The 27884-nt window shown below is 38.4% G+C and overlaps 1 protein-coding gene across 2 annotated transcripts in view; it reads left to right on the top strand.

The window, feature by feature from the left end:
- The window catches only part of SEC24D (SEC24 homolog D, COPII coat complex component), a 100672-nt gene that overhangs the window by 61361 nt on the left and 11427 nt on the right, over positions 1 to 27884 (top strand). For both annotated transcript variants that reach the window (XM_058549967.1, XM_058549966.1), the window contains exons 11-19: positions 7096 to 7220; positions 11786 to 11977; positions 12783 to 12876; positions 20296 to 20412; positions 21185 to 21355; positions 22389 to 22485; positions 22617 to 22762; positions 23790 to 23928; positions 24736 to 24854. In XM_058549967.1, the coding sequence (XP_058405950.1) occupies positions 7096 to 7220; positions 11786 to 11977; positions 12783 to 12876; positions 20296 to 20412; positions 21185 to 21355; positions 22389 to 22485; positions 22617 to 22762; positions 23790 to 23928; positions 24736 to 24854 (1200 nt within the window). The remainder of the gene's footprint in view (positions 1 to 7095; positions 7221 to 11785; positions 11978 to 12782; positions 12877 to 20295; positions 20413 to 21184; positions 21356 to 22388; positions 22486 to 22616; positions 22763 to 23789; positions 23929 to 24735; positions 24855 to 27884) is intronic.

Below are 27884 nucleotides of genomic sequence, written 5' to 3'. Positions count from 1 at the left end.
ACAATAACTAATTCTTATGTCCCTACCAGGTAGAATATACTGGGTTCTTACTGCAGCAGTTCTGTGTAGTGCCTCTCCCTTGTTTGTTTTGTCAATCATCTCAGAAAAGTTTCCCTTCTAAGGCAGAGGCTCAACCAATGTGGTCAGTGGGACTATGGACATGTTTCCGTACCTGCCTTCTCCACATTGTCACCACAGTGGTTTAAGTCTCTCAGAATCTCCCTTAGACTATCTCAACGGCCTGGGATCCTTGCTTTAAAATGTAACCATGAGACTCCCCCCACTACCTTAATCTAAAAAATTTAATTAAAAAATTTAAGTTTCCTTATAAGACCATTAACAGTTGGATCCCAAACTACCACCTCAGCTATATCTTCAGTTGTACAGAACTCTTACTACATGCTCTGAGTTCATCACTCCCTTTTACAACTCCATGCTTGTATATAAGATAGTCCTTTGACCAGACTACTTGTGCATCCTCCTGTTGCATCTGTACATACCCCACCTAGCAAATTCCTGCTTATGCTCTAATACCTGGCTGAAATTTTATTTTATGTGAGTGTGTGTATGCATGCGTGTGTGCACACAACTTCCTCTGACTTCATCATGGTAGTTATATACTAAATCTTCTGGTTTGTTTTTTCGTAGAATTTGGTCCATATATCTTATATATATCATGAGTTATCCTCATGGAATTTAAATCTTCTTATATGTTTTCCTTCTTCATAGATTCTGATATCCTTGGGGACAAGAATCTTGTCCTAGCTATCTTTATGGCTTGTCCTAGAGTTCTTTATCTACCACAGTATTCTGGCATAGAGTAGGCAGTTGATAACGTATGTGGGATGAATGAATGAATGAATGAATGAATGAATGAATTTGCAACTATCCCAGGACTGGCTGTTTCCCTTCTCCAATGTCATAGTAATAGTGTCGTCATTATGGTTACCTTGCAGGGCTTTAAAATTCTTCAGTAATTTGAAAATATCTTCTTGGGTATCAGTTCAGATTTCAGCTTATATCTGAAGTACCATGTGGGGACTTGAAGAAACAGAGTTATTCTGACTTATTTCCTTACTTTCCCATCCAAAAATGAATGCCTACTAATGCTTAGTTCTCAGAAAACAGCCTCTGACCCACAGATTTCTTTCAAAGATGTTTACTAGGGGATCAGTCCATGTATTGAGTATAAATTACAAAGAACATTTTTCCTAACTAGAAAGTTTTTTCAATTGATTGGATTTTTAAATTTTTTCAATTAACATAACTTTTGTGTTTATTTTAGTATGTTGTATGACTTTTTCGCTACATTTCATAGAACTAGTTATTATAAAAAGTTGTTTTATTATTTTAAAATGTTGTAACATTTGAACATGTTTGGGGAAACAAAGAACATTTTTGGTACAAATGCTTTATTTCAGGCAAAACCATGTCCTAAAGTACCAATTATTTTTGGACAGTTTGTTTGTTCTTCACTGCTGTTGACTGAAGTTGAATGATTAGGCAGAACATAAACATATAAAGTTCTAATTAATTGTAATAAAGCCACTGTAACTAGTGATGGAAAATTTATTCAGTGATCTTTGCAACCGTAGTATAATTCTAAGTATGCTCTGAGTTTCCAGTTCTCTGCCAAAAAGGCTACGTTATCTTGATTTTATGCTTTTTTAGTAGAACCTTAGGCAGAGAGTCAAATCTATTTCTGGGAACAAAAGTCTCAGTATCTTCAAACTGTGTTATCTGGAAATGTTTCAGATGGCTAATTGATGGGAAGTCTGACCCAGCAGGCAAGGAACCAAATAAAAATTGTACATCGTGGAGAGTTTTTTGTAAGCTTAATCTTCTTTTTAATATTCCAAGTAAGGTTGATAATAAAAGATGCTGTAAATATCTTCAAATTTCATTATAATTTAAAATGTAAATAAAGTATAATAATGAATTGCCTTAGGGATTTGGACGATGAAAAAGAGCTTATTTAATTTGTACGTGTATTTTTTAACACCACACAAACTTAAAGGAGGGCTACAAAATCACATTTTTCCCTATTTATTTAGTTTATCTTAATACCAATTTTAGATAATAAAATGAACATTATTGGACATTTGCTCTCTGTGATGCTCTATGCTAAGTGCGTTCTATGCATTACATCATTTAGTCCTCACAGTGAACCCATGTGTTGGGTACCACCGTTATACGGGGAAACAAAGGCTTAGAGATCTTAAGTACCAGCCTCAGGTCAGACATCTAAAAAATGATGGAGCCAGACTGAAAACCATGTCTGTGTGACCATAGAACCCCTATTCTCTATCAATACGCTGTGGATATGTAGGCAAGTAGTTACAGAATCATCAGGAAGTTCCCCTGGAAAAGCAGACCCCAGCTCTGTCACATAACTGGGAGTTTTTCACCTATAAGTTTACAGAATGTATCTGCATATAAAGTATACCTAGTATGTAAAATCTCATTCCAAACCAGGCTCTTTTTTTTTCTATATAAAAATGTAATTTCACCACTTAGCTTTAATTCACTTTGACATTTATTGGATACCTCACCTGTCCAAGGCACTTGGCTATGTGCTGTGAGGGATGCCAAAATTAGCAAGATAATGAACCTGATACCCCAAGATACTTACCATGTATAGACCTGATCAGAAAAGTATGTAATTAGGATTTAAACCCAAATATAAGTGCTGTAAATGCTATCAGAGTAGAATAATCAGAGTGCCATAGAAAACAGACAAGCCATAACTTATGATTTGGAGGATCAGAGAGGGATTCGGAGAAGAAGAGACATTTGAGCTGATGTGGACATGAGCAGAGTGTGGACATGTGGAAATGGAAGGGGAAACTGAATGGTGAGCAGGAGCAGTTGTACAAAGGTCTTCGCAACATATTCTGCCTTCTTCAGCGGTGAGGCGGGCGCTGTAGGCGTGTCACGTGGACCTAGCATGGGGACTAGGATAATTGAGAGTGTATTCCCCTTCCTCCAAAACACATTCAAGTTCAAATATTTTTGAAACATTATGCCAAACAAAACACTTTTCTGGCCAAATTCTTGACCCAGGCCCACTAGGCGGTGACTTCTGGATAGGAAATGTTTTGAAAATGGCAAGCACTTAAATTAGTGAGAAGAATGTGTATTGGAGAATGATGATGGGAAGTAAAGCTGGGAAATTGTTTTGTGACACAGACTATCCTCTTATTTTCCACTGGTTTGGCATCACATCTTTGATCTCTGATCTTTGTATATATGTTTGCTAAATGAGTATGATGGGGAGTCTTGAAGGGCTGCCCATTGAAGAATTAATGTGAATTCAGTAGGCCATGAGGACAAAGGTAAGGAAGGAGATGTTTCCATTAATCCATCCATCCACCCCCACATTCATTCACTCAATCAATCCACAGTACTCTTTTTTGGGCCATGTTCTGAGTTCGGCTCTGGGGACTCAGTAAACTTCCTGTCCTCAGAGGCAGTTGCATTGTCATCTCTGTTGTGCCTCAGTCAGTTGTTATTCTGACGGAAGTCTGTATGTAGAAAGAGAGGAGAGAAATTGGAAGCAGGGAGGTATTAGAAGTTAATGTAGTAGTCCAAGCAAGAGAAAATGAGGGTAGTATAGGAATTCTTCAAAAAATTAAAAAAAGAATGATCATATGATCCAGCAATTCCACTTCTAGATATATACCGAAAATAATGGAAAGCAGAGTCTCAAAGAGACGTTTGCATACCCATGTTCATAGCAGCATTATTCACAGTAGCCAAAAGATGGAAGCAACCCAAGAGTCCATTGACAGATGAATGGATAAATAAAATGTGGTATATACATACAATGAAATATTATTCGGCATTAAAAAGGAAGGAAATTCTGACACATTCCACAACATGGATGAATGTTAAGGACATTATGCTAAGTCAAATAAGCCAGTCATATAAAAGACAAATACTGTATGTTTCTACTTATATGAAGTACCTAGAGTAGTCAGATTCATAGAGACAGACTGTAGAAATGTAGCATGGTGGTTGTCAGGGACTGGAGAGAGGAGAGAATGGTAAGTTATTGTTTAATGGGTCTGGAGTTTCCGTTTTGCAAGATAAAAAGAGTTCTAGAGATAGGTGGTGGTGATGGTTGCACAACAGTGTGAACGTACTTAATACCACTGAACTGTACACTTAAATATGGTTAATGTGGTAAATTTTATGTTATGTGTATTTTACCACAATTAAAAATAATTTAGGGGCCGGCCCGGTGGCGCAAGCGGTTAAGTGCGCGCGCTCCGCTGCGGCGGCCCGGGGTTCGCTGGTTCGGATCCCAGGCGCGCACCGACGCACTGCTTGGTAAGCCATGCTGTGGCGGCGTCCCATGTAGAGTGGAGGAAGATGGGCACCGATGTTAGCCCAGGGCCGTCTTCCTCAGCAAAAAAAAAGAGGAAGATTGGCGGATGTTAGCTTAGGGCTGATCTCCTCACAAAAAAAAAAAAAAAAAAAAAATTTAAAAAGAGAAAATGAGAGTCTAAATTTGAGTACTGGCACTAGAAGAGTCACAGGGGGCTTCACAATTAACTGGGTGTGGATGGTAAGGGATGTGGACAGTTCCACGGAAAGAATGAGATTTCAAACCCAGATCATTTTAGAGGATTGTGTTTTCTGTAAGTTTCTTATAGAAAAGACCAGTATAGTGGGAGAAATGTTGTCTTAACTTCTAAAATTTTGAGTGTAAGACGCTGGCAGGATCTTTACGTGGAGGTGTGCTTTCGTTAATTGGAATGCTGGTCTGGAGCTCAGAAAAGAGACCTTGAGGAGAGAGAATTTGAGGAGTCACCTGTATAGAGGTGCTGGTTAAAAGTGAGTAAAAGAGGGGCCGGCCCCGTGGCAGAGCGGTTAAGTGCACGCACTCCGCTGCTGGTGGCCCGGGTTTGGATCCCGGGCGTGCACCGATGCACTGCTTGTGAGGCCATGCTGTGGCGGTATCCCATATGAAGTAGAGGAAGATGGGCACAGATGTTAGCCCAGGGCCAGTCTTCCTCAGCAAAAAGAGGAGGATTGGCATGGGTGTTAGCTCAGGGCTGATCTTCCTCACAAAAAAAAAAAAACTGAGTAAAAGAATGAGATTTCTGTGATGGAGCATGTGGTACAAAGAGAAAAGAGGGTGTCCTTTAGAGAAAGATAAGAAAATGAAAAGCAGAAGCAGCAGTCAGAAAAGTGGGAGAGGAAATGACACCACAGGGCCTTGGCTGCTAAAAAAGTGAAAGTGGTCTGCCATGCCTAAAACTGCAAAGAGAAAAAAAGAGATTGAGGATGAGAGCTGGATTTTACTTCAAGTCACTGTAGTTTGTAGTCAGGAGGTCTGTGACCTTTAAGAGAGCAGTTTTAGTAAGATGTCATGTAAAACTAGGTTTTTATAGAGTTCATACATGTTAAGCTTGGCTGGATAAAGCAAGCCATATTGAATGGGTGGAATAATTGATTAAGGAAGCCAATGATGAAGCCATTATAGTTTTCTAGGCACAAGATGGTAAGTTTCCAGATGGTTAAGGGTAGGGATGGGGTAAAACGTGTGAAAGAAGCATTTTGAAAGAATAAATCAATGGGACTCAGTGATGGAAAGAAAAGGAATAGTTAAATCTAATTTTATGTTTTCAGGCATTTGAGTTGGTGTGTAGTGATGTTATTGGTAGAGAAAGAGACATTGGAAGAGAATGTCATTTAGAGGAATGATGAATTGGTTTTGCATACATAAACTAATTACAGTGAAGCTTTCCATAGAAATGTGTAGGTTGGAGATATGGAAAACATTCTCCATATCTCCATACCAAGGTCACGTGGTAACGCTGAACTTAGGAGAGAATACAAGAATGGTAAGGCACATTTGGGTTGGTCACAAAGAGGTTTTGGTCTAATTAATGGAAATGATTGTTATTTTCATTCAGTATAAATCAGCATAAGTGTGTGTTATGAATTAGATTAGGTGGGAATCAGGAATAATTTGCAATAAAAATTGTTCACATAGACAGCAGTAGAGTTCTTTTGTTTTTTTGTCAATCTGATTTTGGATGTGGCAAAGCATTAAAGTTTTCAGATTGATGATTTTTAAGTTCTGTAATTTTTTTTCTTATTTTGAATGAAGGACTTTTATTAGAAGAATGTTATATCTTGCCTTGTAGTGGTTATAGAATGAATCAGTAATATAATTTGGAGACACTGTCATCTAATTTTATAATTATAACAATTAAAATACAATTTTATTTTAGAACATTTTTGTCATTTATCATAAAGTCAAAAATTAAATTAGTCAACTCTTTCTTCTCTCGTGTAAGTCACTAAAGTTGTTTGCCCGTGGCTCTCTTTTCTAAATATTTTGTAAGATCCAACTGAAGAATCACTTCCTAAGAGCTGTTTGAATACCAGCCAGTAAAGGGACCAACAGCTACAAAACATCTATGTAGCAGCTGCTTTATATTACAGAGATTGTTTAAACATAGAGAAAAGGCCCAATATTCCATTTTTTTAACCATAAATATGTTAGAAATAGGTAAGTATTTAACAATATAGTATAATTTTTTAAAGTACACAATTATATTTTAGTATGTAATTTCATGTCTTTAAAACTGAAAAAGCTTATACAGGAAGAGATTTGAAAATAGCGGTATCAAGTTAATGAAGTTTTACAACAGTTTCAGAGACAAATGCTAATTATTGTATGTACTTTTTTGGGGCACAATTTATCTGGGTTGCAGGCACATTGCTTCTTATAAGGCAGAGTGTTATAAGCGAGGCCGGCCACCAGACTGTGCTCGCCCTTGGGCATTTGGAGTAACAAGGTCTTTGGAGCTTTACAAAAGTGAACCTTCTCCACTAGACATTGTAACACTGTCTAATTCAATAGTGGATTCCAGGTCATACCCTGGAAAATAAACAGCTCTATCTTTTTCACAGCATCAGAGACTGTGTTCTAGAAAATGATTTAATTCCCCAGATGTTATATCCTAAATATTAGATGAAGCATCTAATGACCTTCAAGAGTTTCTGAGTGTTTTAATTTGATTATGAAATTTGTAGACTTCCTGATTATATTTATGTGATTTGTTTGCTTTCCTATAGAAGAATAAGCCTCCCAACCCGCCAGCCTTTATCTTCATGATCGATGTTTCCTATAGTAACATCAAGAATGGACTTGTGAAGCTCATATGTGAAGAACTGAAGACTGTGCTAGAAAAACTTCCAAAGTAAGGAAACTGCCGTTCTTTTGACAACTTGTACAATATTGTGAATTAATTTGTTAGCCAGAAAACAAGTGCTGAATGAGCCATTGATATCTTTTGCTAATGAAGACATTGGGTAATGATTTATAAATCAAAGAGCACCCTTCTTAGAGTCCTTAAAAAGTCAGAGTGATCTTTTATACAAAGCAAAAGAAACAAACTGGGAAAAAATGATGCTATGGTAAACAACATTCAAAATATATTATAAATTATAAAGAGAATCCCAAGTATGGTGAAAAAGACTTTGGAAGTCTGTTATTCACTTTTCAAAAGCGTTGATTTTCCAGTGGAAACTCGTAGTTGCTGGGCGTGGTGGGGAATCTAAGGGATGCCAGAAAATGGAACTCTTGTCTTATGGCGGACACGGTGGCTTTTCCCCGAAATTTCCTTTTGCCTTTATGAAGTACTGTCTAACCCCTTTGCAGCTTTACTGCCTCTACGTCCGTGACTTACGGGGACATGGTACATCACTTTCCTTGCTATTGCAGAGGCAGTGCACGAAAGGAAAGGTAGAAAGGTATTTTAGCAAACATGGCTGTGTTTTAGAGTGTACACACTAGTTGTTTAGGGTGGGAACTATCATCTAGTAGGAGACTCAGGAGCAGGGAGAATGCCTCTCTATATGAGAGAAGGACGTGCTTAAGAAAGTAAGAGGCTAAGAAATACTGTCTGAAACCTAGTGTCTGCCCCAGTCTCAATACCCTCCGCCCCTCCCTATCTCCTGGACAGAAGCAGTCTCTGTTCTGGAAAGGGATGCTTTGAGCTATGGGTTGTCTGCAGTGCTCCCGAGGCATCAGGTGCCCACTCCCCAGGATTCGTTCCACATATGGCTGGTGCTCTGGTGCATGTGAGGCTCAGACGAGCAAACTCTGGACCTCCCAGACGTAGTTTTGTTTGTATCCTTGAAGCTAAAATCATAATATTCTCAAGGATGGTTTGGAAAGGCAGTGGGAATGTTTAAAAAACACTGAGGTGATTTCAAACTGAATTCTAAAATGAAGAATGAGCAGGGAGTGAGTTGAAGATGGGGCCTGAGAAAGGCATCCGATGCCTCCCATTGTTTGTGAGTGTAGTTTCTGTTGACTCATTCTCAGGGAAACTTGAGAAGTATGGCCTTTCTGCTGACTAGGATGTATTTTATCATAGACCTCTCTCATAGGGCTGCTTTAATTCTCAATCTGAATTTTGAGATTGGTTAGTATGAAAGAAAACTAATTTCTGGAAATGGTCTCTCTCTCTCTTTGCCTTCTCTCAAACTGGTTCAAATTGGGCTAACCCATTTTCATAGTCACTTCACCAACCCCTCATTCCTTTTCAACACAGTGGTGATCTGAAACTTGTAACCTATTAATATCAGTTATGGAATCTCAGTCTTTCCTTCAGTGTCATCACAACCTTTATATCCCATTGGAGCAGATGTGTGAATTTGGCAAAAGATAGGAGAAAAAAATAACAGGATACTGCAGTTTATTCTCTGCTACTTTTCAAATCTCTTTTAAGAGTTTTTATTCAAGCCAAAATACCTTTTCTCCTTTTATATTTTAAAACAAATCTGTTTTTTTCCTGCCTCAAAATTTATTTTAGACTGTGTATGTGTATAACTTTATATTTTTTACGGTAAGATTTGCCATCAATTTGATTTACTTCTTTGAGCTAAAGCAGGTAATATGCCAAATAGCCTTTTTAACGCACAGTATAAGTCCTGATTATCTTTTAAGGCATGTTCGTCTTTCAGCTAATCTTTTGAAAGGAGAGGGCCCCAGCCTTTACCATTGAGCTTTGAATTTGTGTCTTTGATATTGCCAGGTTGACAGACTTTTCTGTCTGACTTCTCTGGAACAAGAAAGAGAAGATTTGAAGTGTTTCACCTGTTTTTCAGATCAAGCTCTTGGGTTTTCTCTGGTTGTTTTTAATGCTGCTGTAGCTAACATGTTCAAAATGTTTGATTTGGGAATATTCTGGTTCATCTAGCTACTAACACAGCTAACATCTTCAGTGTTGCTGTCAGAGTCATTCCATTAAGATAATAGGGGCAAGTGGAGGGAAGGGGTCACTGAAAAGCAGAAGAACAAAAAAAGTGTTGTTCTGGATGATATTCCTTATGTAACTTTACAAAATTTGTATAGAATTAATATGAAGGAGAGGCTGAGAATTAGTTTTCTTCTGGATATGATTCAACAAGGCAGTTATACTGTTGAAAAAGAAAATTTTAAGGTAGTTCTTTGTTTCTCAGAAAACATGTTTAAAAAAATATGTTCCCATGGAGATATGTACTAATATTTTGCAATGATGTGAGATGTTCTGATTAGATATTTTTAAAAAATGTTAATTTAGGTTTTAAGTGAACCCTATGATTCCCAGGATACTCCTTTCCCATCACTTGAAAATGTCCAAATCCAATGGGAAATAGCAATCCAGATTCTTTTCTGTAATTTTTCTTTTGTGTCTGTTGCCTTAGTTGACTCCAAATTAACTATTAAATGAGAGTAAATGCCCTTAATGATTTGCTGGACATTTTTCACTTTCTGTAATAAAAGGTTTACTGGGAAATGAGAGCTTAACCAGTGGTATGTTGGTAACCTGGCTTTCAAATAAATAAAGCCTTCATTTGTAGTGTTTGCTCATTCCTATGGTGTGAATACTTCCAGCCAGGCTCATTTTAAACCATCAAGGCAACATCACTAAACTGGAGTTGGGAGGAGATGCATACAATCAGTTTATCGATTTGGGCTCTAACTCACTGTCTTAAATACAGTGTTTCACCCTCGTGATAATCATCCTCAGCAAAATCTCTAATTCTCCACCTTGTGCTAGAGCCTATGGGGAGAAGAAGGCGTAAGTTTTGGGCCCTGCCCTTTATTGATTTATAGTTAAGGACTCATGAAATGTTAATTGAAAGGGACTATATACTGAGAGCACAATGAGAATAATTTGTAGAAATTTAGAAGAGGAAATAACTTCTGGTTGGTAGCATCAGGGGAGGTTTCACAGAGGAAGAAGGAATTGTGCTTGGTCTTGAAGAGTAAAATTCTAAAAAATAGGGAGGGGAAAGGAAAAAAATTGATACAGTATTTCTAGTGGTTATTTCCATGAAGTCATACAGTTTAGGATATGGGGGGTGTATAAGTCTGTGTATGTGTAGTTACAAAGGATAAGGATTCTCATTTCTGAAAATTGTGCACAAGTCCAGAATATAAACATTTACCAAGTGCTTAAGAAGAGATCGTGAGGATCTATTTAAACTGCCCACCCATTTATCAAGGCCACAATGAAGAACAAATACCCTCAGTGAGCAAAGGACGTAGAGAAGAAATAAAACAGAGTTTAAGGCCAATAGTTTGTCAGCCTGTCCTCTGCCAAAACTTCAGTGAAATTGCGAAGTCTGCAGTGGGATCAGCAATTTGAACTTCAGATACTTTCATCTCGATACTTCCAGTTTCCTTTCTCTTGTACTCAAGTAACTCTTTATGCCTTGAGCAAAATTTAGAAACTGAGAAAACTAGGTTCTTTTTCAAAAAAGTTGTCCCCTAAGCAAAGTAAATTTTACCCATATCTAAGGGTCAAAGAAAATGGCATATATCTTTTGTGGCTTTCATGTAACCATTGAAACTGTTACATTCACCACTGAAAATTAGTAAGAGCACCAGTAGTGTCTAGGTGTGTTATTTTAGGAGAAAGAAAGAGGGAGGGAGGGTGGGGAAAAAACTTTGATATACACATAACTAGAGTCTAGACCACTCAATTCTGAATATACCCTGTATAGACTTGAATGAGAACATTTATGCTTTTATACTCTTTCAGGACGATTAAGGCCTTGTCTTAGAAATCCTCAAAAAAAAATGTACTTTTCCTTATGGTTTTTGAGCTTTTACTTCTTTTCTTATCTTGCTGCAACCATCGCAAATGGTTACCTAATAGGAATTACATCATCAATTCATGTATGTGATTTATTTTATATATTTACACTGTATGTTTGTATGGTGTATAGCTCTCAAAATCTAGCCCCTTTTCTATTGACATTCTATAGAATGTGTAAGAAGAGAATCACACAGGAGGAGCAAGTCCTTTCTTGATAAAAATAGCTGTTCTGTTTGTAATCTGAGTGTGCCTTTCTCTTGCTTTAGGCATTCCATTTGTTCTGACCTTCTGGTGACTTCTGAGAGAGCTTTGTTTATAAAGAATATAATAAGCCTAGCTTGTTTATGGAAAAAAAAAGAAAGCACCTTGTAATTGCTATGGATTTAGAAGAAATATATTAAAGAAATATGAGCAAATGTTTTCATAATATCTATTTGATTGTTTTACCTAGAATTTGGAGAATTTTTTTCTTCATCAGCTCAGTTACTTTTGTAGTATCCCCCATCCCCTACCGCCATGGCTCAGTACTATTTACATCTGGCCAACAACAACGACCAAAACTTCAAACGTGTCTTCCAGATATTTTAGAGAAGGTATACTTAGCAAATTTCTGATAAAAACCTCTCTCGTAGATCTATGAAAGAACCTCACAAACTTTTTTTTCCTCATAGGGAAGAGCAAGAAGAGACTTCTGCAATTCGGGTTGGTTTTATCACATATAACAAAGTTCTCCATTTCTTTAATGTGAAGAGTAATTTGGCCCAGCCTCAGATGATGGTGGTGACTGATGTTTCAGAGGTCTTTGTTCCTTTGCTGGATGGTTTCCTTGTCAACTATCAAGAATCCCAATCTGTGATTCACAAGTAAATATCAAGTGTTTTATAATTTAGATACAAATCAGGCATCTGTTTTTAATTGTTTCAATTCGATCATGCATTATTTTGTTTTGTCATTAGCAAGGGGTTTGTTTTGTTTTTTTTTTTGGTGAAGAAGATTGTCCCTGAGCTAACAACTATGCCCATCGTCCTCTATTTTGTATATGGGATGCCACCGCAGCATGGCTTGATGAGCTGTATGTAGGTCTACGCACAGGATCCAAACCTGTGAACCCTGGGCCGCCAAAGTGGAGCATACGAACTTAAGCACTATGCCACTGGGCCAGCCCCAGCGAGGGGGTTTTAACACATGGATTATAAAACTCTATCACTTATGTTTGTTCTGTCTTTATGTAGACCAGTATCTAAAAGGAGGAATTTTTTTAATGCTCATGCTCAACCCTATCAACCCCTTTTCTTCACTGGAAAGGTAGTGCAAGGGAGATATTTTTTGCAAGTGGATGAGTGTATTCAGTGATGATGATAATAACTAAAGATATATAGCCACTGTTTCAAGAATTTATCTAATCTAAGAGATCAAAAATGTAGTGAACAGAAAAAGTATCTACAAAGAGTGTGATTTTTTAAATGTTCTGACCAAATTGTAAATTTTGGTGCTAAACCGTGCCAGGAGATCATTCCCTGAGGGATGACATGTGAAATTCACCCATAGGTGTTCAGCATAAAATAAATACCATATGTGTTTAGGCTTGAAATGTTAGTGATTTATCTCTTGAAGTTTGTTACAAGTAAGCTAAACATTTAAAACCTTTTGCTCATTCATTTCTGATAGTTTATTGGACCAGATTCCGGAGATGTTTGCAGACTCTAATGAAAATGAGACTGTCTTTGCTCCTGTCATCCAGGCAGGCATGGAAGCACTAAAGGTGAGAAGAAGCCTCTTTTAATTGCTAGTAAATAAATTTTAAAAACAGACACGCACGCGCGCGCGCACACACACAGGAAGTTTCATCCGTGAAAGAAAGTTCAGCTGTCATGAAAACATGTAGGTTGCTAGAGGCCGTTCCAAACTTCCCCGCACATCTCAGGAGGAAATGGCCCAAACCACGGATTGCTCCTAGCGTTTCTATTCCAGTGCTGTTAGCATTTGAGCAACTGATTTTGTCAGGATTTCCAGTTGAGCTCCTCCCTTTGGCTTTTCTATGAACTTTATATGATCTGTTTTAAAATTATTTTAACAATATCTGAACTACCAGATATGAAAAGAAAAATCCCCATACCACCCTCCCCTTCCTTGGGGTTTTGAAACATGCAAGGGCAAGACCTGTGACCGTCAGCAGCAGATGAGCATGCTATGCAGAGCCTTGCTGAATGCCCAGAGCAGACACGAGGTCTGCCATGTCTCCACCCAGGAAGCTGAGCCCAAAGGACTCTGGTCATTTTCATAGTAACAAAGACAGTCATCTGAAGAAGTCAAAACAATTGAAGAGCACTTACTCTTAATCATCATTCCCTTAGCACAAGAGTCAAACCACTTTGGCACGGACAGCTAGTTCCTAAAATTGATTTTTAAATTTTATTATTAAGTGAAATTTAAATTAACTTTTAAAATAAAATGGCTCATAGTAATAACAATAACAATAGCAATAATAGCAAACAGCTGCAACAATACTGCAGAACTGAGTTTATAAAACACTTCCACATAAATTTTGTGTCTAAACATCGTAGTTTGGGTCTAGTACAGTGATTCTTGTCTGGGTTTTTTGATCATCAGAGTATTCACTCTTTGGATCAAAGACTTGTGGATTTCCCCCCAAAAGCCTCAGAATACATGTTAATTTAACATAAAATTAATAATAAATGTTATATCATAAAGGGATTTGGAGATGTTAAGGTCCATCCATGGAAGCCAATGGTGATGACTGGTTGGGCTACAGAAAGACTTGGGAATGCCTATTTTATTCCACATTGCTAAAAACAAATATCTTCTATTTAAATTCAAAGGAGTTTTGTTATTATTGTTGTTCTCTCTTCCAGTAAGGTGTCTAGAAATCCAGATGTAAATTTCCCGGTATACGGTGAATCAGACATGACCCTACAAGTCTTTCTACTCCAAGAAGTTAGTACTGGGAATAAAATTGTATTCATGTGCTCATGCCTGAGAGGAAAGATGAGCAGATATTCGTAAGCCAATACAGCATCAGTTAAGATAGTGAAGTGGAAAGAAGAGAACGGGCATGGCTTCCAGTGGACCTGGGTGTGGAATCCCAGCTCAACCCCAGATTCCATTTCTAAAAGGGAACAAGACTGTCTTATGGCAACGGGTTCCATGTTGGCAGTCCACAGGTCTGGAGGCTGCTTACCACCTTTGAAAGAAAAAATATATAAAGCAAATTTGTGTACATGTGTTCCATGTGTCTGAAATGTGATATTGTTTATGATACGTTACTGAAATCTGCTCTGTTCTTAATAGCCATAATGTTCTTTGAGGTTGCTCAAGCACTACAACAGCCGTCAGTGTTCTCAGCTGTCGGTCCTTTACCACAGCCTAGTTCATTTCATCCAATGTACTTTGATATCTTCTGCATGTTATTTTTTGTTATATTTGTAATTTTATTTTTAGAGTAATGTATACTTTTACACTGAAGTTTAAAAATAAGAAGAAACTAATATCTAACTATAACAACTCGGAATAACTTCACAAATATCAAAGTTAATAAGTAGTAGTATTCTTGCAAAGTAGAATGACCTATCCTTATAAAAGGTAAAGAACTGCCTTTTTAAAAAGGTAAAGAACTACCTTTAAAATGACTCTGTTGGACATAATGCCAGTGGCAGTTACTGTCATGCATCTGCTGGCAGAGCAGACCTTGTTCTCCCAGCACGAGTCTTCATGCAGAGGCTGCACACGCCCCACTGCCGCAGAGGATAAGGCAGTAGCTCCCCAGCAAATGGGTCTTGGAGTCAGGTGTTCAAGGGTGGGTACTTTTTAACAATGCAGATTTCTGGCCCCACTCCTAGAGATTCTGATTCATCAGCTCTCCAATTTGTTCTGCTGATTCTCCATATTTGGGAACCACCAGCATAAGAATTGTTATCCATTCTGCAGTCTCTGAGAATATGCTTACATTAAGTCCACTCACCAGAAAATTGCATACCTGACCTATACAACTTTGTATGTGACTTTTGCACTAAGAATGCTTTCACTTACCTATGATTTAACATCTTGCCCTAAGCTTTTAATTAATAATTATGTTAAGAAATAACACTATGAGGAAAGTTTCTTGTATAGAGCATTAATGGGGACATGATTGCATTATTCAATTTCTTACATGTAGAAAGATTCACTAGCTGGTTTCCTAGAGTCAGTTATTACAAGAATTCTAACTCATAACGTTTCTTTTAGCTTTAACTACCAAGAAAGATACAAATAATACTTAGGGTAGATTTTCTAATGTAATTATTTCCTTCCCCTGACCTTTTTACTGATTTCCAGTTCTTAACTTTTGCCTTAGGGGTTCCACTGTATGTATGCCTTTAATCATGATTCCTCAGAACGTTTTTTATAAATAGATTGTAGATGTAAATAACAAATTAATGAAAGAGTTCCTCCTATATCTGCCAGGAAGTTTCTGGGTGATTATAATTCATTGTATAAGAGCAGAAACTGCTGCGGTGTAATTAGAGCTTGTCTGCAGTTCATGCTTTCTGCCTCATAGCAACTCTGCCGGGTTTGGATGAAGAAAAAATTTTTCCAAATAGGATAAAAGTGTGTGTGTGTGTGTGTGTGTGTGTGTGTGTGTAAATGTCTGGTGAGTGTAGGATTGTTCAGCTACCTCTGACAGTCATATTGTCTCATTATCTTTTCAGGTCCTATGTGGTTAAAAATCAGTCAGACTTAAATTTGTGTGACTTATGTACAAGGTTACTAAAATTCTTGCCCGAAGTCATTATTAGGCTAAGAGCTAACATTTTTGAGAATTTTCAGAGTAGTGTCTAAATATTGAAGAGACCACATCATTCATTCACCTGTTCTTTCAATCAACAAAGATTTATTAAATGCCTGTGTTTTGTGAGGCAATATAAGGACTACTGTCCCTGCTTCTAAGCTGTTTACAGTGTGGTAGAAGAGCTGTATCTCTGTAATACAAGACATGACATTTATTGCTTGTATTCCCAAGAAGGGAGGTGGGGAGGAGAGCAAAGAGTGACTTTGGAAAGCCCAGGACTGCGCCTGGTCAGCCAACTAGCTCAGGGTATTCTGCAGCAAAGGCCAGAGATGAGAGTCTCATCCTCTGTGGGCAGGGACTAGAAACGGAAAGAACGTCAAAGTGCAGAATTTCTCATTGTGTGTCCAAGTGAACACGTTTTAGAACTGGACTCCCCCATTTGAATTATAGCTTTCTATCAGATAGATGCCAAGTAAAATCTGTATATAATAAGTTGTAATAAACTTCTTGAAGAAAGAAGAGCAGACAAAAACTAACACAAAACATGTGCTAATTTGTCACCAAGATAAAGAGGGACGGTTGGGAAAGTTCTTGTGCATACTTTCTCAAAAGTCCTTGAACCATCCAACAAAAGGCTTCGATATGGCCTTTTCTGTTGTGCATGCTTCCGGGTCCACAGCATCTTGTACTCTTGGTGTCTCTTTTCCCACATAGTTTTTCAAAATCTGCATCTCTTTCAAAATCTGACATTCATAACTCAACTACATGTGAATTTCTGGCTTTGTCTTTTTACTTGGCCAAAGAACAGTTTTCTGTTAGCTATTACTTCCACCATAAAAGTAGATAAATAGAATTTGGCAAAAAGTTGGAGGGAAATGGCCTTTAGTCGTTATGCTTCAAATATATCACTAGTTGGAGGGAATTTCTCTTTAAATTATCTTAATGTATACCTAAATTTGATTTCAAGATGATGCGTCACAACATTCCTTCCTCAACAGTTTGTGGAGCATCCATGGAGTGAAAGGCCCTGGACCCGATGGAGCTTAGAGAAACACAGTGTGGGAAAATCAAGGAGCCTGTGATCTACAGAAGACAGTAGAATACATAAAGTTGTGATACAGTGTCATAAATTCTAGAATAGTCTTAGCTACAAAGTAGAGTGGGGACATAGAGGTAGAGGCACCCAGCTCTGTCGAGAGTGATAACACGTCTCTCAGAGAAAAGGACATTGGAGCTGAATTTTGAACAATGGGTTCTCCAGGCCAGCCTTTCTCAACCCGTTTTCCATCGCACTAAGAATGACATATGTCCTTCATCTAGTTCTATATGATACACTCATGTGGGCACGATCAGATTTTGGTAATAACATAAATTTTGTAGGGACGTAAAGCGTATAATGCCATAGGAGCTTTTTCTTTTATTGCTACTTATAAAAGATTTTATAAGTATGTGGTTAATGAAATTAGAAATCTAAAATTAATAGCCATTATATAAGGAAAAAAGAATGAAATATGGCTACTTTATTTTTTTTTCAATATTGAACTTTATTTTTTTGGTGGGCCCTCATTTTTTCCTTCGGAGTTTTACTTTAGAGGTAATGTTAACAAGGAAGTAATGTATGTTTAGTTATGATTAACACCATGTACTGGGTCATTGAATTCTCTCAACAACAGTTTGTGTACTTACTGCTTTTCCTATGTCATATATCAGGTAACTGAGGCTAAGAAGTTAACTAATTGGCCCAAAGTCACTCAGCTAATAAAATGGCTGGGATTCTGACCCATGCAGATAGGAACTAGGATGCATGCTCTTAACCACTGTGGCATAAAACGACAATACTTCTATGACTAGAGAATACCTAGATGGAGAGAGGAATGTTTTTTTTTTTTATGTGAGGAGGATCGGCCCTGAGCTAACATTCGATGCCAGTCCTCCTCTTTTTGCTGAGGAAGATTGGCCCTGGGCTAACATCCGTGCCCATCTTCCTCCACTTTATATGGGACGCCACCACAGCGTGGCCTAGCAAGCGGTGAGTAGGTCCACACCCAGGATCCAAACCGGCGAACCCTGGGCCACTGCAGCAGAGTGCCCACACCTAACCGCTACGCCACTGAGCAGGCCCTGAGAGAGGAATTTTTGACAGTGGATTCCTTAGGGGAACTGGGTAGGTCAGGCAAGAAAAGTTGAGGAGAAGACAGACTTTTATTTATTTATTTATTTATTTATTTATTGTGAGGAAGATCAGCCCTGAGCTAACATCTGCCAATCCTCTTTTTTTGCTGAGGAAGACTGGCCCTGGGCTAACATCCACACCCATCCTCCTCCACTTTATATGGGACGCGGCCTCAGCATGGCCGGAGAAGCGGTGTGTCGGTGTGCGCCCAGGATCCGAACCCGGGCCGCCAGCAGTGGAGCACGCGCACCCAACCACTACGCCAGGGGGCCTCCCCCGAGAAATAGACTTTTAAAAAATGTTTTATACCTTTTCTGCTACCTGATTTGAAACAAATAAAAACTATTTTGCAATAATAAAAGTTATAGAAATGAAAAAAATTAGTCATAGAATTTCAAAAATTTTAACGTTGTCAATATTACTGTAAATTTTACTTGGGTTTGGTCGTTGGAACTAATGTGTCTTTCTTGGCCCAAGTGTTGATTGAATCTTTCTCCTACTCAGTGTGTATACTCGTGGAGGGTCACTGCCTGTGCTTCTTCACTCATCCTGCCTTCTTTCTTATTAATGCTGATCTATCGGTAATTTTCAGTTGAAGACTCGTGCAACAATGAAGTCACTGCTCACTACTGCCCACAGCAAAGATGAGACTGGGCGTGGGTTGCACACCCTTCCCAAGGTGTGAGCTATGACCCCACCTCTGTGACCCACTCCACGAAATGTATCAGAATGTTACTCAGTGAGACACACTAGCACAGGGCAAACCTTGAATTCTCTCCATTTATTTCTTAGGGAAGTTATTTGCAAACCCAAGTACCTTATTATTAGTAGCAAATAACTTACAACATGTTTTCCAGCTGACCCAGGCACACCAGCGTGTGCCAGTAGACCCAGCCTTCGCAAACAACAGCTCTAGGCCAAGAAAAGGGAGACATGGATTCAGGCTGAGGGAACAGAATGTGCAAAGACACGGAGGTGTGTAAAGCATGTGGTGTATTCCAGGAAAGAAGCTTGTGTGGCCGAAACTTCCAATGCAAGGGATGGCAGGGGTGAGGAAGTGTTGGAGATGAGACTGGAAAGATAGATTCAGGCTAAACTCCAAAGGACCTGAAGCTGTCGTTTACTGGCTGTGTGAACGGGGCAAATTGGATGAGCCTCAGTTTTCCTGTCTTTGAAATGCAGACGATAGTACCTTCTTCACAAGGTTCTGAGTATAAAATAAGAAATATGTGAAGGGCCTGGCACTGAGATGCACACAGCAAATGTTGGTAGCAGCGCACCTCACTGTTTCCTACCCTTCCTGCTCCCGCCTGGATAAAGGAGTGTGGACTTGATCCTGTAAAAGAGAGTCTTCAGGATTCTTAAGGAAAAAAGCCCCATCTGTGGTCAGAGCAGTAGCCTTTATTTCAGAGAGCGCTCTGACAGTGGTGTGCCAGGGGGGTTTGGAGAAAGGCAAGATTGGAGGGGACAGTCTATTGAATCATTTAATTTCAGTAAATTTTGCTTGGTAGGTTACTTCTTAGCTCCTTAAATAAGATTTTAAATATTCTTAATGCTGCATTAACTCTCATGAAGCCTAAACCATCTTTTTATTTCTTCCCAGGGACTACAGATATAATCTTGATCTTACATTTTCCCTTTTCTCATGTTGCTTAATAGCTGGTTCCTCGTGTCGACTGTTGCCACACCACCACCACATTCTTGTGCATTCTTCCTTGAAATACCACTTTAGGTTTAATCTATGTTTACTAAAGTTTTTCGAAGAGCTTCCATTGCATCATGACCTGGGAATTCTGTCACTTACTGACGCATCGTGGGCTTCACCTGGCCCAGAAAGACTATCTTGTAGGCTAAACAAGAAAGTATTTTCACTGTAACACATCATTTTAATAGCTTTTTAAGGCATCGTGGTATATAGACCTTTAATATATATACATGTAAATGTAAATGTATATATACATTTAAATATTGGCTCTTTCATTTATAACTTGTGTGACTTTAAGTGAATCACTTATCCTCTGTAAGCCTCAGTTTTCCCATCTATAAAATGGAGAGAATGGTACCTGCCCAAGGACACAGAGGTTATTGTAAGGATTAAATGAGATATAAACAGTGCTTGGCTCGTAGAAAGTACTTATATTTTAATTTATTTTCTGATTCCATTAAAATAAAACTTGCCCATCCTAGAAGTTTTCCGTGGAAAAAAATTTTTTTTTTTTTAGGCAGCAGACTGTGCTGGGAAGCTGTTCATCTTCCATTCCTCCTTGCCGACTGCGGAAGCACCAGGGAAGCTCAAAAACAGAGACGACAAAAAACTGATTAATACGGACAAAGAGAAGGTATTTGTAAACAGTTGCCCTTTGAAGTGTCCATGGGTCAGTTTTTAAAAGAGAGTAAAGAAAGGGAATGTGTCCTTTGTGTAAGAAACGGGGAGAAGCTAAATGTAATGTATAAATCCAGGACATCATAGATGATACAAATATTTCGAATTGCAAATAATTTAAGAAATTTTATGTTCGTAGAACAACTGATGCCTGAAATATACCTAAATTAAAATAAGGTCTCAAACTTTTTTCATGTATAGTCTGTGTAAGAGACTGGGTGATAAGACTATTATAGAAATGGAGGAAGTGGGGAGAAATGCAGAAAACAGATAAAAGGGCGAGGGAGAATGTAGACTGCACCATCTGACAGCACTCCTGAGGCGTGAAGTAGAGGGGCCTGAGACTCAAAATATGCTTTGCTCAAACCCTCTGACAGTGTAGCCATGGGGGAGACATCCAATACTGGCCACGTGACAGCAGCCAGGTTGCCTCCTCTAGGGCCATAACGGGAGGACAGCAATATCAGCTTCATTCGAGTTGTGGGAGGATCACAGAAAATTGCGCGCATGTATATATTTCACACGGCTGACCCTGGCACAGGCGGGGTGTCAGTAAGTGGCTGTTGCACTGATAAGACCACAATGCATTTCTTCAGCCCAGTTCACTTAATGGGAAAAAACTTGTTTTTTCATTTTAAGAAATTTAGTAAGAATTCAATAGAAATTTAAAATTTTAACCAAAAACATTTTGTGGTTTTCTTTTTCCTTGCGTGCATCTTTTTCTTTAGATACTTTTCCAGCCCCAGACAAATGTCTATGACTCGCTGGCCAGGGACTGTGTGGCTCACGGCTGCTGCGTGACGCTCTTCCTCTTTCCCAGTCAGTATGTGGACGTGGCCTCTCTGGGTCTCGTGCCTCAGCTCACTGGAGGAACCGTTTACAAATACAACAATTTCCAGGTAAATGCTGGCAATTTGTTCGCCTCGGTTTTCCACTGCCATTTTACTTGAGGTGCTTAGATCACAGATTGAGAAAGTTGTGCCCCCTTGTGGGCAACTGACAAATGTTAATTCTAGAGCTGATGGAAAACAGTGGATATATGGTTAAGCCATTGCTCTCCTGCTCCCTAAGTGTTTGGCAGCAGATTGAGCTCATTCAGCCTCAGAGGTGAGTATCAATATAAGCTTCTATGATGGGGAAAAACATATTTTACATAAAATTTTTATATTTTATATTAAATATATTTAAGATATTGTTTTAAAAAGTGACTATATATTTGTTTTAAATTGTTACAATTTGGGAGATCAGTTCATTATACCCCTCTCTTGTAAGCCTGAATTGAGAGACAGAGTCAGGAGATGATCAAAATGTCAGCACCGTAATGGCCCTGGGTTGGCAGGCAAGTGGGCTCGCTAATGCGTCACCTTCAGCGTGACAAACTCACACACACAGGCCGAAGGTGGGCACAGTTACAGCTTCTCCTGTGGACACCTGTACCTTGAAAACTTACTGTACTGAGGGGCAGGAAACATGTGCCTCCTGCAGGCAGGCTGCCTCCCCAGAAAGAGGACGCAGAAGAGGCTGAGCTATGCCCACCCGGTTCCTTTTCCCAAACTACTAATCAGATAAGTCACCTGCCCTCATCTGAGGAGAAGGGGGCAGGAGGGTGCCTCTAATTCATGTACCTCCGCGTGGAAACATGGAGTGGGCATGAGTGGTCCCCCAACATAAACAATAAATGTTAATCATCATCTGTTTTTATTTATCAATGAAATTATTTTTAATCACCTAGACACATATTTATATTGTAAACTAGTTAAGGGATTTGATAAGACCTAAGATTGGAAATGAAATAAAATTGAAAAAGCTTTAAGAACCCTTTCTAAGATTTCTGGATAAAGTAGGTCTCAATCAAGATTTAAAAAAATAAGTGAGAATTGTTAAAGTATTTTACTGCCATCTGGTGGACATTGATCATACTTTATTTTTTAGATGCATTTGGATAGCCACCAATTTTTGACTGACCTCAGAAATGATATTGAAAAGAAAATAGGGTTTGATGCTATTATGAGGGTTCGTACCAGCACAGGTAATTTTCATTTATACTATTTTTCAAGTCTTTGTTGTATAATTGTTCCCTCTTCAAAATAACAACAGGCCACCAAAGAAAATAAGAGTAAAATAATGAGAACCAAAATTTCTCTTTTTCCCCATCCTTAGGTTTCAGAGCCACTGATTTCTTTGGTGGAATTTTTATGAACAACACCACTGATGTAGAAATGGCAGCCATTGATTGTGACAAGGCAGTGACTGTGGAGTTCAAGCATGATGACAAACTTGGTGAAGACAGTGGAGCCTTAATCCAGGTGATTTAAAATGTATTCCCATCTTTTGCTTTTTAGTTGGTTACTGACAGTGATCCGTGGAGAAACGAATATACCGTCAACTGTGTTAGTCTCTCCATGAAGAAATTCCACTCTATTTCTCCAAAAGCAAAAGTCATTCGGTTAGAGCACTCAGTTGTGTATTCTCCATGCTCTGATTCATATATGCTATTTCTATGAAGTAACAATTATACGTCATTGCATGAGAGCCCAGCAGACTTGTGGCCAGTATCATAGGCATCAGCTGGCTGACTGCCAGCAGTGTTCTGTTCTTTCAAACTTAGCACCCATTCGCTCATTTGTTGCTCTCCTGCCATATGTCAGACACCATGGTGAGCACATATTATCCTGTTATAAGCAAGTATAAGTAGGATTTGGCTTTTTAGTAAACAAAATTAACTAGAAGCCGTGGAGACTTTGAATTAAAACAAGAACATTATATCTAGTGGTCATAGTTTTCAGACATGAGCCACACTTAAAGAATGGAGAGAGGTTGGCGTTAAGTTGAGGAAGAACTCTAACTAATGTTTATTTTAAAGTCACAGATATTTGGGGAAATGGTTACTTGTTTGCATTCTTGAAATGTATATCATCAGCATAAAAGTGCTGAGGTGCTAAGTGCATCATCACAGCTCATTGTGTGTTTAAGGGAAGTGAGCCTTGAGAAGGGCCATGAGAACGTGAGGGTGTTATTTCTGGACCTGAATCCCTGGTAATAAAATCTGAGATATGGGAAATGCAGACTAGTTGTGGAAATGCAAACAGATATTTACATATTAAAATTTAAGTTTAAACCAGTAGAAGGCTACATAGCAACCCAGTGTATGAATTGGTCCTATTCCTCCCTTATTTGTTGTTGTTCAACCTTTAGCAATAATAGAAGAAATTCTGTGGAAAAATTTAGAGGTCTTTCACCTGTACGCAGTGTTCTGTAAATGCAAATAAGATCAGACTCGCTTGGGGGATGTGTTGACCAGAAAAACACGTGTCCTTGATGTTGCTTCTGCAGTGTGCCGTGCTTTACACGACTGTCGGGGGTCAGAGAAGACTTCGGATTCACAATCTCAGCTTGAACTGCAGCTCCCAGCTGGCTGATCTCTACAAGAGCTGTGAGACAGACGCCCTTATCAACTTCTTCGCCAAGTCAGGTAACATTTGCTAATCCTGTGGTGCAGTACACCTTGCCTAGTAATTCAGTCAAGAGTTGTTGGTTAATTGAGTTAGTAGCTGACAAGTACTGTGGGGATGCAGCCTATTGGTGGGTAAATTCAGAACTTATAAAAGCAAAGGGTCAAGGAGAATAGTCAGCATCTCTAACTCTAGATTAATAATGGGATAACTCAGTTCAGGCCCAGCTACACAGTTTTATTTAAAGTTTCCTTCCTGAGGGGTCTGAGTTGACATTTAGGAAGGTGGTACTTAGATCTTAATGTGATATGTGAGTGTGCCCTTTGGCCCATGGGGATAATGGAAAGAGACTGTCCCTAATGTTATCCATACGATGATAATTATGAAATGAGAGGGGCCCAAGGTGGAATTTTCTTTGGTTCCTTTTCCTCCATCAAGTTGCTACACTTAAGGTCTCTATACTTCTCCTTCTAACACTAAGGTGTAGAAGCAGAGCAGTCCAGCCTGTCGGAATTCAGGACATCAGAAAATGGAAAACTAGTCTTTCTTTTCTCTGTGTGTAGAATTCTGTTTCTAATATCGTGAGGAAAAATCTGGACCAATTACTACCTTTTGTTATAGGTTGGCCGTTGTTCTCCATTGGCCAGATCACCACAGTTAGTCAAGCAGAGATCATTAGCAAATGATAATAACACTTTAAACCCTGTTATTCCTGGCTGGGTGTTCTAAAGATAATAGCAATTTGTTTTCTATTATTCTTATTATTTGAAGGGATCAATTTCTAAGCTTAAAACTTTGATGTCCTTTTCATTGTTTTGTGCAAATAGCTTTTAAAGCAGTTCTGCACCAGCCCTTGAAGGTCATCCGGGAAATTCTAGTTAATCAGACTGCCCATATGTTGGCATGTTACCGAAAGAACTGTGCAAGTCCGTCTGCAGCAAGCCAGGTAAGCTACCGATTGTACTTAGATGCTGCAGTGTTACTAATGACCACTCCTTCCTTCAGCATTTAACTGTTGAAGGCTGATGATATTTCAGGCACTTAGATGCCACGTAGTAAAACAGACAACCAAGAAGATTGAGAATACCAGTTTTGGGGACTGTGGTATTGTTACAGACAACATTAAAAAACTTAGTGGCTTTACAAGATGCATGAACCAAAAAAATGTGTGTGCGTATTGGATTGACATTTACTACATGGTGTATACACAAAAGAATATTCTATGTAAGAAAATGTCATCATATAAATGAGATTCTCTTTTGCATATGAAGATGGATATTTGGTTGTGACATGTGTGTGCTTGAATACTTTTTAGACATATTAACAATCAAAGTTGACATGAACTGATGGCAGTAATGACTTCTTTATATTTTATAAACCTAAGTATAATTTATAAAATTGGAATTCCTTATATTTAAAAGTTATTAATAGGTATGAAGAGTTTTGAAAGAATTGGCTCTGGCCATCATCTATGAATTTGAAGTTTGAGACTTTCCTTTAAATAAACCTCATTTAGACTCTCTCCTGTGAAAGAAAAAGTAGAACCTTATGTCCACATTTATTTTTGCATCTGTTCTCTTGTTCACACTCTTCCCTCTGTCAGTCAAAGCTTGCTGCCATTTCTCATAGCTGTGTATTGAATTTCTGAGCATAGAATTTGGATTATAAGAGAAGAGGTGGGAACAGATGGGAAAAGTTTCTCATTCATTCACTGTGGAAAGTGCGTGCTGAGAAGGCATCTGAAACCCCACCCCAAAGTGAGCCTCTGGCAGCAAAGATAATACAGATAAATTTGGGGGCCAAATTCATAATCTGGGTAAAGAAGGAAAATAAAACAAACATAGTTAGCTTGGACTTTTCACAAAAATTCCTGTCTGTGCTGTCCAGAGTGGTTAAGTTAGCCATCCATTCTTTCATCTGTGTTGATAATCACATAAGCAGCTCTTAAATCTACATATGAGCCTCAGTCCTCCATTATTCAGAAGATTTGCCGCTTTGGTCAACTCCAGTGTCAGTAGTGTGTCACAGTGTGCTTGTTTAATTTAGACAAAGCCCACCAGGTGCACCTGGATATAGTCCAATCGTGAGCACTTTACACGCTAGTTTTAGTATTTGTTTTAGAGCCCTGGAAACATTCTTCTGTCTCTGGAGTATCTCACACTTCAGAAGGGCTAGTTGACAGGGAACAGTACAGTTAGGACGCAGCTTCCCAGGAAGTTTGCTAATGTTGAAACAATTGGATTCAAATATCTTAAGTTAAAAACAAATCTGTTCCCTATTTAAGGAAAGAAAGAAAATCTGTCGGTTCCTTCTGGTTTAAAAGTTAAAAGCTTTATCTCTACTACGAGATCATGTGTTTATACCATTTAATTATTTCTGGAGTAAAAACATTATCATGCAAAACTTTCTCTGAAAAAGTTGATAGAGATTATTCCTGTTTTCATGGTGAGATTTTTCTTTCTCCATTAGCACATTACATTTCAAGTATACCTTTCAACCAATGATATGCTTTAAGATATGATATAACTTAGATAACTTATGATTATCCAGCATGAATAGAATGGCTGGACTTGGAGTTCTCTTCAGAGAATGTAACTTCAAACTTGGTGCCCTCCCATAGTTTACCTGAGAGAAACAGTATTTGTGGAGAATTTCCTAAAGGAATTCCACTATTTTGCTATAGAGCCCAAAGTTTCCTTGATCCAAACAGGACCATTAAGGAGCTGTAAACTTGGGTTATATGATACTGGACCTCAGGAGAACTGCTTTTACTGTATGCCAGGGACTAGGCTGAGGCAAGAGAGGTGTAAAATTTAAGGAGACACCACTCTGGGGTCATATGCTGGGTTAAGACATATAACTACAAACAACATTAAACAATTTTTTAAGCTTACATGAGCAAAGTAGTTTCTTTTTATTAAATCTAATAGCTCACTGTTCTGAATTTAAATATATTACATCATTTGGGAGTATAGTGATTTCAAAAATGCAAGTCAAATGACTTACCTGCAAAATAATGGGGTTTGTTTTTTTAATTCATTATCACTTCTGTCAATTCAAAACCCAAAGGAGAGAGAAATGCTCCAAATACAATCAAACTGGGCTCAGAGGAATTTCCACTCCCTCCTTAATCACACCTTTTCTTGCCAAGAATAATTCTGTTGTTTATGGAAAGGATAGGAAGGTGGGGGAAAGAGTTTATAGTGGCCATCTGTTGCTACATTTCCTTCCCCACCTCAAAGATGTTGACTAAGACTGTCTCCTTGTTTTCTTTCACTCTAACCCCATTTTTCTTCTTCATCATCAATTTTCCTCCTTACTTACCTCCTGTTTTCTTCCCTCTACCCCATATAATCCACTCTCCTCTAATCAGACTTTTTAGTCTTGATAGTGTCATCATAAGCCAAGTTCATCCCTTTGTGCATTTAGGACAACAGATTTCTAAACTGTGTTAGTGTGACCTGATTAATGAGAAGCAACCAGTGAAATGGCAAGATAGTATTTAAAAACTGTACATACATGATTCTATAGGGGAATCTAAAAACATTCTTAATCCATAATATTAAGATGTCTAACTGGTAACTAGCTCAGAACTAGTCTTGATGCCACATGGCTCTGTACTATGACCAACATCTGGCTCCTGCATCTTTGGATCGTAAGTTTCCTTGGTTGAAAAAGTAATCCAGTACCAAATGTTGTCAAATAAAAATACTTTATGCTAGAGAAAAAATTATAAGAAGAGAGTGTTCTACTCATACGGAGAAACACGTATTTAACTGTCTTCAGTTCTTTGAAAGGAGATTAGAAGTTGAGAAGGGAAACAAACTGCAAAGTAGAATTGTTCTGAAATATGTTTGCCTGAACCAGTCAAAAAGTTCTGTCCTACGCATTACTTACTTAGTAGATCATGAGAAGAGACCTATGATGTAAAGGGATTTAAGGTGAGGAATAAATCTTAACAGAGCCCCAAGGGAAA

The sequence above is a fragment of the Diceros bicornis genome, chromosome 11, assembly GCF_020826845.1.
Source record: "Diceros bicornis minor isolate mBicDic1 chromosome 11, mDicBic1.mat.cur, whole genome shotgun sequence".
Classification (NCBI taxonomy): domain Eukaryota; kingdom Metazoa; phylum Chordata; class Mammalia; order Perissodactyla; family Rhinocerotidae; genus Diceros; species Diceros bicornis.
Note: the sequence above shows the minus strand (reverse complement) of the source record. Positions and strands in the feature narration are given on the sequence as shown.